Genomic DNA, 10,617 nt, shown 5'->3' with positions numbered 1-10,617 from the left:
CGAAGCTTGATTTATATTCTCACTTTTTTCTCACAAGGGAATAAGTTAATTTATTTTATTTTGTTTTCATTATTAGGAAAGTATTTTAACTTGTAGAACGTTTTTTGGTAGTTTCCTTTTTTTATTTTTTTATCTTTATATTTATGTGTAGTTTTTTTAATTTCCTACTGTTATTTGGTTTCCTTACTTTCCTAATACAATAACATCATAATGTTTCCATTGATTAACCTTATCATGCACTGTTATTAGTTCTATTTATATTTCATTATTCCTTGATGAGAAAAACACTTTTCTCACATCAAATCTTCACAAAATACTAAAAAAAAAAATAAAAATAAATGGGAAATTTGAGTTCATGTTTTGAAATAAAAAAAGAAAACATGGCAAAATTAATTGATTCACATGGAAAAATAATCCTAGTCCAACCTTCAACAGCTGCTGAAATAATGCTTAAGCACCCGGGTTTCGCGGTTTCTTCAATTGAAGAACTCCGGCAAACTCGCCAGCTCCGGTCATTGAAAGCTGATGACGTGTTACTTGCTCGGAAAGTTTACATACTAGTGCCGGTTGACAAAGTCAACTCTATTTTGTCTAAAGCGCAACTAAATTTTATTAATGAGATTGTGATACGTTCCTTTTGTGATCATATATTGGGTGGTGGAAGGACACGTGGCGGTTCTAGGGTTTTGCCTTGTTCCGGTGGTTCTGGTGTGGCTAGTCAGCGCATCGTGGTAGTCGAGCCAAGAAGGAGATGCATTGCTTGGAAGCCTGTTCTTGAGCCTATCTTGGAAGAGTGCTAGAAAGTGGAAACCCTAATAATATTAATTAGTATGAGTTGAAGTATTAGAATTATTAGTCTAATGGATGTTGAGTACGTAAAATTTTAGTGTAATTTGATTCTTTGTTGTGTAGTTTGTAATTCGGACAATGGAATTTTGAACTTTTAATAGTATGTTATTGATGTTATTTTCGTAATTTAATTAATTAATGATTCTTGATCATAATATATATTGATTTATATATGGACTTGTTTAATTTGTACAAATGATTTTAATCGTATGTTATTGATGTTGTTTAAACACGAGCCATAGCAAATAAATTCCAAAAATTTTGGTCTTATTTTGTACTAATGTATTGCAATGATCGGCAATTGTGAAGATTTATAGGCATAATAGCAAAAGTTTTAGAATTTAGATGTAGTTGAATAACAGCTTGTTTACTTGATTAATTAGAGTGATACTTGTATTTATTCAATTCAGCCATATTAATTTTATCATTAATGTTCAAAGAGAAGGTTTTGCGTGAAACCGTTTCACGTGAGTCCAGTTTATAATGCACACACTCATCCCCACCCCACTAACACTTCTTAGCCACTTGTTGGCAACCAACAACCACCATCCCCATCCCCAGGCTTATAAATTGATTTTTTTTTTTTTTTGTATGATCGGACTCACGTGAGTCCGTTCTACACAATACTTTTCCATGTTGGAAACTTGCATTTAACTTACTATTTGTATCTAAAATCTATCCTAAGCTAAATCTAGAAACTTTTTGTCAACAAAAAAGGCAAATAATAACACGACCCATAAATGTTCCTCAAACTGGGCCCTTGGATAATGAAGTTAGATAATGGGCCTATTCCAATCGGACTAAGCAAGTGTTAAACATTAGCCAACCAACACATTTGACCTTGATTGCGTCTTCCAAAGGCCGTTGCCAACTTCTTTTTAATTTTGTGTCTTGGTCTCGAGTAATTTATACCAAGTAGTTGTTTATCGCCTTGTTAGATTAGTTTCGTCTGGGGTTGAACAAGTTTTGGAGAATCATTATCCCTTAGAGATCTTTCCTATGTATTGATCGACTCTATGTCCACCCATTAATTTACCATAGAGATGTATACTTAAAACATTATCACATACTCGATATAGCCTTACGATGAATATAAGGGGACTATGAAAAAGATATGTGACATACATATTATTAATTACGAGATTTTATAACATACTCTAACATTTTCATCATTTACTGTCGAATACAAGTAGTTCAGCTTGTTAATCATAGTATTGATTAAACTTCCTCTAACACCTAATCTAGGAAGTAAACCTATCTTTAAGTTTTAATTAATAAAGAAAGTGAAAGAAAATCTTACGATCGAACAAGAAGTAAATTCCATCTAACAAGTCCTCTTAAACAGAAAATGTCATCATCAATTCCAAAAAAAGATTAAATTTGGACTTGGACTCAGTTCAACAACCCCATGAACATGTCATACGAAAGTGTTAATATTTGTTTAGTTGTTACCAAGTCCACCTTTTCTATCTATTGAAAGATGGAGCGGTTTAACAAACACCTTCCTACAATTTCTACTTAAATACAAATCTAATGTTACATATTAAACTATACATACATTACAATTTTTCCTATATATGATTCTACTCTAAAAAAAAATTGTACTCTAAGCTTTCATTACAACCCAAAAGAAAGTTGTAACAAAACTCTAGATTTGTTACTAGTGTATATATTGATCATCATCAAAATGGGCAATCAAGTGTCTAATGGTTCGCCGGTGACCGGAAAAGTGATCCTTCTAGATGGTTCGATCCAAGAATTTGACAAGCCCTTAACTGTGGCTGAGTTAATGTTAGAGTATCCACAACAAATGGTGGTTGATCTAAAATCAACAACAACACAAAAAAAGCCTAGTCCTTTGCCAGCTGATAAAACCCTAGAGGTTGATAAAATTTACCTTATGGTTCCTCTAAGGAAAGGTAAACTAGCTCATTTGTCTCCCCAAGAGGCTCATCATATTCTTCTTAGGGTGAACGCGATACTTAGGTCAAAAACATTGAATTCTTCATCGAAATTCATCCCTCTTTTCGCTAAGATTTGTCCTGCCATGACTAATATTGAAGATAGCTATGGTAAGTCTGCGGTATCTAAGAGAGAGGTATTGGGTTCTGAGGATAGGAAAATGGAAGAGGGTGGCGAGTTTGATGATGAGGGTTTGGATTTGATTGAAAAACCGGATTATCTTAGTAGGCAAGTCTCGGGAAAAAGTTGGAAGCCAAGTTTAGACACCATAGAAGAGAAGAAAAATGAGATTAAGAAGGTGTCTAATTGGGTGATAGTTGCAAATAAGGTTGGTAAGAGGATACACTCTAAGGGCTTAGTTTGGGGTTGAAAACACATCAACATTAATTGTATCAAGTATGTACTAGTTCATGTTCATCCATTGTAATATACTTTCCACAACCCAAAGTGAAGAAAAAACGTTCAAAAGAGGGTAATTTAAAAAAAAAAAAAGGTTTGATGTAAAAACTTAAGAGAAATGTTATATATTTAGTACTCGTACCTATTGCTTGTATTAATATTCCTGCATTAAATTGCATGAGAATCATCGATATATTATTAGACTTAATTTGTACCAGAGTTATTCTTGTCAAATTATAGGTGTACCAAGGGGGAAAAATCGCATCTATCTTTAGGTAGGTTATCTTTATATAATTATATACTTTATTATACTTCCTCTGTTCTTTTTTACTTGATATGTTTCTTTTATCACGCTTGCCAATGCAAAACTTTAACGATCAATAACTTAAATTCTTCATAAGTAAAAATTATAAAAGTTATATATTATGATAGTACTTATTGAGACGAATCTAAAAAGATCATACATGAATATATTTTTCCTTACATATTATTCACAAAAGACGGTCAAAGAAGAGGTGGTGAATAGTGTAAAAGTCAAAACGGGTCAAGTAATAAAAAACAGAGGAAGTATATCATACATACGTGTAGCTTGCCATGATAACTATAGTTTGCGTCGCAACTAAGTGCCCAAGTAATTAACTTTGTTAATCTTGTATTTAAAAAAAATTAAAAAAATAAAAAAAATGCAAAGTTTCCTTAGAATTAGGTACAGTATTAAAATATGTAAAGCTTCCTTAGAATTAGGTACTATAAAAAATATCAAAAGTACGGAGTATGTAAAGTTTCCTTAAATCGAATTAGGTAAATTTATAAGAGTCCTAAACTCCTAATCAATTAATCATAGGAATTGAAAAACAGAAAAATATCGACAATATCTAAGGTTTTCTTAAGAATAGGTAAACATATTACTAAACGGAGTAGGCTTAAAAAAAATAACTATCATTCCTACGTAAAAACCAAACACATGAAATCAAGTATCAAGTTCCAACCCTATACCACCCAGGTTTCATTCCTCATTCCAAACCCATACCATTGTTTGAACCAAACGCCCCCTAATTGGTAGTTTTCTAGGTTTTCTGTACCAAAATCTCTCTATATATACTACATTGATTAAGTCTAATAGACTAAAACTAACATATTATTAACAAAAGAGAGAAAGGAGAGATCGTTATCAGTCGACTAATTCGATAGTGTACGTGTATATTTTGGTAAGCTCTCGGTCTCCTTCAATTTTGTAGCAATTACATGATTTACAATAGTTTTTTTTATATATTATTATCAAAGTTAATTTTAATTTCCCTTTTTAATTTTACAATTATAAATCTTTACATTGCATCGTTTATTTCTACTCCTTCAAAACGAGTTTATATTAGTTATTTTTTATGGATTATACTTGAATTTTAAGGATTCATTATGCTATTAAATATTGTATATTTGCTGTTAAAGATTCAACTTTCAATTTTTCATCAAATATGTCCATTAAATAGTTTTTTTTTTTTTTTTTTTTTTTGTCATGCTCTTTGTGTTAGTATGGCCATGAGTAATACATTTTATAGTTTCACAATTGAAGACGCAAGGGAATGTAGAAGATTTGTTACAATATATTTGATTATTAGAATTGATAGATAATATATTTAGGATAATATTTGTCGCAGATTAGGATAAGTTTTGTGTATATTTTGTATCTTTATTGTATTAGGTTTGTTAACGTGATTAGGACTAGTATATATTGTAAACTCTATATATATTTTAATTAGTGTTTTTCTGTTTGCGTGAATAATTATATAGTTAGTATAAAGTATATTGATATTTGATACGGGAAGTATAAAGTATATTGAGGATTAATAGTTAAGTTGGTTGGTTAACAGGGCACATATGGCTAGTGATGAAGCAATAATTGATCGAATGAGTGAGTTGTCGGATGATGTTGCATTGGCGTTATTGTCTAGCTTTACAATGAAGGAAGTTGCAAGGCTTAGTGTTGTTTCGCGTCGTTTGAATTACCTGTGGAGGCATTTCCCTAGATTAAATTTTGATGATTCAAGTGCAATGCTAAGGATTTCTAATAATTCTAAACTCGTTGATGAAGAAAGATGTCATGTTGCGAACTGGATCAATCGTGTTTTGGAGCTCCATCAAGGCTCATCTATATATGGGCTCAAAATCACTTTTGATATTAACAATGACTTCCAATCTCATCTTGATAAGTGGCTTAATTTCGCAATAACGAAAAAAGTTAAGAGTGCTTGAGCTAGATTTCACTCCGGTGATTGAGCTAAATGATACACCTCGCCAAGCCCTAAATTGCACCATAGGAAACTTTATTACACCTCCTCATAATTTAACCAATTTGTGTCTCAAGTATATTAAAGTAGATTCAAAAGTGATTGAAAGGTTTCTTCAATATTGTCCTTTTCTTGAGAACTTGTGCCTTGAATCAATTGAATACTTTACCCATCTAAGACTTCCAAGTTCATTAGCACTACAACTCAAAAAATTGGAGATAGTGTATTGTGATTTGACAATTATGGATATATGTGCTCCTAAGCTTGTGTCATTTATATATGGTGGCATCCCATTTGAGGTGCATATAAGAAATGCTCTTTTGCTTTCTCAGCTAACTATTGGTGGCTTCATCCAAGATATTACAACACCTATGTATGCTTTTCACTCCCTTTCCAAATATTTTTCACAATTCACGTACCTATGTCTCAATATGCATCTGTCAGATAAGGTTAGTATTGTCAATTTTTTAATTTATTCAATTAGTTTCTTTTTTTTTTTTTTTTTTTTTTTTTTTTTTTTTTTTTTTTTTACTGTATTCAATTCATATACTACCTCCGTTACAGGTCATGTGCAACGATTAAACATTTTTCCTCTCTGCTTTATGTCAAATCGTTGCACATAACCTGTAACAGAGGTAGTAAGTTCGTATACATTTATTTAGTTCCAAAAAATAGGGTATGGTCCAAGTCTAATTATTTCTATTGTTTGATATAATAATGAAGAAAAATACAGGGGTCAAAGTCGCTCCTGCGTTGACAAACCTTAAGCATTTAAAATTGGAAGCATTTGGATCATCTCATCTCACCCTCTTTGGATGGGCCTCTTTGATTGATGCATCTCCTGTTTTACAAAAACTCACCATTAAGGCAAGGCATTATTATTACTAGTACTATTTTTATTTTTAATGTATATTTTGTGTTTGCTTTATTAATGTTGAGGATTTTATTTATTTTTAGTTTGAAATGTTGTATATATTATAGAACAGAACCTCTATTTGTGGAAACTAATACTCCCTAAAAAGTAAAATGTGATAAAAGACTATCGCCTGAATTCTCATCATTCACCTAATTTTAGAAAGTTAATGCATAACATAGTTACGTTCACATTTTGTTAATGCATAAATTCAAGTGTAAATATCTGTTATCATCATCAAGTAAATATTGTAAACAAAGAAATGTATGACATTAATTCTACATAGTGTATATATACTTTTTCGTGTTAAGGCATACGTACTAATCAAACATGTTCACATTGCAGTTGCGAACTGTTGTTAGGCGACCTCAACAACATTTCACAGCTCAAGAATGTTACGGGCGCCGCCCCTTTAAATGCTTGAAGATGATGGAGATTATAGGCTTTACAGGATGGCGAATTGACCTCGAGCTAGCCACTTATGTGATCATCAATGCTCCTATGCTAGAAGAGGTGATTTTTGACTCTTCGTCAATGGAGTTAGTCGACTACGATAAGGAACATATATTGAGGTGTATTCGGGAATTAGAAAAGAAACTCCCGAATGGTGCGAAGGTCGTTTCAAGTATAACTTAGATGGTGGTGTTAATATTGATCTGTATTGAAGGGTGTTACCGTGTTAGTAAATTGAATTGAACTCAAGAAAGTTTGGTCTGAGTTATAAAGTTGCCTGTTCTGATGTACTAAACTGAATTGAAATGAAATAAATTGTTTATAAGAGAAGGAAATTAGGAACTGAACTGAAATTATGTTGAAGAGAAGAGGTCCTTAATTGAATTTGTGGAAACTCCGAAACTTCATACAATGTAACTTTGGGTTGCCTCTCTAAAGGCCGAAATCCAGTATCCCAAATCTTACACATATATACACCAAACCCTTGCAGTCCAACCCACTTTGAATGTTGTGATAACTATTACAATAAGAAGGTTGCTTTTCCAATTTTATTTATTTTTTTAAAAAAATTCTTATACGGAGTAATACTTTTATTTTATCCATCTTATTCTTACACTTCCACTTTAATCTTTACTCATGTCTTTTACTTTATTATTTAATTTCTTACCTTCACTAGGTTTTTCCATGCATTTTTTAAAACAAGAGTTTATAGTAAACGAGCCAAACTTTCAATCACGGGAGCAAAATCCTTCTTACATAAACCCTCAATATTTAGAATATGTTCTCTTACGTTGAAATTCAATTCAATTCAGTTCAGTTCAACTCAGCTCCTAATTTCCTTCTCTTATAAAATATTCATTTCAGTTCAGTTCAGTTCAGTTCAGCTTAGTTCAGTTCAATTCAGTTCAGTTCAGTTTAGTTCATCTGAGTTCAGTCAATGAGAACAGACCCTTATTTACTAAGGTCTCACATTTGACTCAATTGAGCAATCCTATTGTAAAATAGCAAATATGATAAGCATCGATCCCTTAGAACAATATTTTGTGCTTGCGGCGGCTCATTCTACATTAAATTGGAAGACACCAAAGTACAATCACTACTTTTTTTTTTTTTTTGAAGCCAAGTACAATCACTACTAGTAAGTAGTAAATTGTAAACTTTGTAATCCATCAAAATTATGCTGAAACTTTGTAAGATCTAAAAAAGGTAATGCAAATTACTACTTTTATTTTAACCATTATGTATTAAAGATTACAATAGTTAAGCAATTGGATCTCTATTATCTTTTAAGCTAAGCAATTGACAAATCATCGACAATTCCATCCACTCTCTTTGGTGACTTCAAAGCCAGTAAGAAGCATAGTAGTAATAATCATTTCATGGCACCATTTTTTAACCTTTGTTTTTTTTTTTTTCATGAATTGGTCCATTATATTGTAAGCAATGATAAGTATATTTAGGCACCATACCAAAAAAAATAAATAAATAAAAAATGGCTTGACATGCTAAAATAATTATTTCTCTCTTTATAAAATTAATTTTAATACTGTCATTGTGAAATGTGAATAACAAGTACTTGTACGTAGAATAGAATACTATTAATGGGACAAGTATTTTGCTTTAAAGTATTAACCCTATATGCTATGAGAGGGATGGAGCATTAGCCATTATGGATTTATGGGTAAGAGTACAAAAGTCTAAGTTCAATTCAAATTAGTCTAAACTTGTTGCAATTGACACAATTTATAGATATTTGGATTATTGGACTTTGATTTCAAAGTTTCAATTTTTTTTTTTAAAATAATAATAATAATAATAATATAAAAAAAAAAATCCAATTAGACTTGAACTCAGTCTCTTCTTGTATTTTCAAAAAACTTTTCTACTTATTAGTTGAATACGATTGAGCTATAAAGGAAAAAAAAAATCTTAAAATTTGGATGAGATTTGACTGAATTCGTACATAAAATTTGAGCTTGACCGAACTTGTAGTTTGAATCAAACTTGAATTCAAATACCCGAATACCCGAGTCCAAAATTTTTGGATTGGATAGTCCATCAAACTTATAATAATAATAATAATAATAATAATAATAATAATGATAATAATATAATAGTATATATTTTTTTTCTAATTTATTAATGTGTTTCCATTAATTAATATAGTGGGGTGAGAAAATATAGTGGGGTGAGAAACTATACGTGACTTAAGGTTGCCTTTCTCAAGGCCAAAGCCCAGTAGCCCAAATCTGTATACATGCAGTCCAATCCCTATGCTCATGCTCTTTGCATGGATGAAGAAGTAAATTTTTCCCTATATACGTCACGCTTAAATTACACTATGATTTAGATTATTTTTTGAGCTTTTGATCCAAATGAGTCAAGATAACAATGAGATTTTAGCAGTATTTTTCTCAAATAAATCAACAGTTTTTATCCATTACGTAATTAAATTAATAACTTTTTATTAAAGGAAAAATTGCTAAAAATAACACAACCTTTGTCCCATTCTTTTTTAATAATACAACCTTCTGATTATTTTGTAATAATACAACCTTAAGGGGGTGTTGATTTTAAACAAGATAAAATCGAATTTTCGGTGAGTTTTGAGGTGGGAGAAGGGGAGGGGATATTCCATCCTTCCTCATCCCCACCACCAAAAACTCATCCGTCCCCTTTCTTAGCCTCAAAGTCCGCCGAAGAAAAATTGATTTTATCTTGTTTAAAATGAATACTCCATAAAGGTTGTATTATTACAAAGTAATCCAAAGGTTGTATTATTAAAAAAGAATGGACCAAAGGTTGTATTATTTTTAACAATTTTTCCTATTAAATATGGGCCTCATATATATTAATTTATTTACAAAAATATCATAATAACTAAATTTTTTAATTAATTGATTTGTTTACAGAAATATCACTAGATAAACAATTTTTATTTATTACTCCTGATAAACCGAGGTTTCCTCACATATGCCTTAATCTTTGTCACTAGGCTGAGATTTCTTTAGCTGGATGTTTATCACGGAAAATGGCTGCTAAGGTCCCACATTTGTGGTATTGTGAAAGAACAAATTTAATATATGCATCCCTCAGAACAAATTTTGTGCTTAGCCTGCCCATTCTACATTAAATTGGAGCCACCAAAGTGAGTCAATAGAGGGACACAACACGCTGGCTTTCTTATCTATTATTATACTATTATAGCATCATATAGTATGTGATATTATGATGATATGTTAGGCCAATCTTGTTACATTTAAACCATCACTGTTGCTAGAGTTGTGTCATTTGTAAATTGTGATTGCTCTATCTTTTCTTCTATGTATGGGAAACTATCATTTTTAAATTTAATAGCAACTACTTGTACCTTGCAAATGACTAGACTTTCCATCACAAAATTTTGTGATTTTATTTAATTTATTTTGTATATAGCTAAATTTTTATTGAATCGTATCAAGATAAGTTGACTGTTCTAAACCAAGTTGATTCAAGAATTTGGGTATGAATCAAATCTAATAGAAGTAATAAATATCATGTCTACTTAAGTGTATAAGATCCGGGTTGTGTATGACTCAAGTTTAGATATCAATTTCAAGTCATATTTGGTGTCGAGTACAATTAACATCAAACAAAGTTCTATATAAATCGTAACTACTAACTAGTTTATACTATTTTCTTAAGTATACTCAAACTGAAATACTCTCATTTCAAGTCGAATCAATTGTAAATTTACCTGAACACCATAATAAAAAT

General features: G+C 31.0%; 1 protein-coding gene across 1 annotated transcript; it reads left to right on the top strand.

The window, feature by feature from the left end:
- The first annotated feature begins 5,737 nt into the window (after positions 1-5,737).
- Positions 5,738-7,044, top strand: LOC145578171 (uncharacterized). The gene is made up of 3 exons (XM_081635543.1): positions 5,738-5,944; positions 6,219-6,362; positions 6,754-7,044. The coding sequence occupies exons 1-3, from the start codon at positions 5,738-5,740 to the stop codon at positions 7,042-7,044; spliced, it is 642 nt and encodes a 213-aa protein (XP_081491669.1).
- Positions 7,045-10,617: the final 3,573 nt, after the last annotated feature.

Source organism: Chenopodium album, chromosome 2 (genome assembly GCF_948465745.1).
Source record: "Chenopodium album chromosome 2, dcCheAlbu1.1, whole genome shotgun sequence".
NCBI lineage: Eukaryota > Viridiplantae > Streptophyta > Magnoliopsida > Caryophyllales > Amaranthaceae > Chenopodium > Chenopodium album.
Note: the sequence above shows the minus strand (reverse complement) of the source record. Positions and strands in the feature narration are given on the sequence as shown.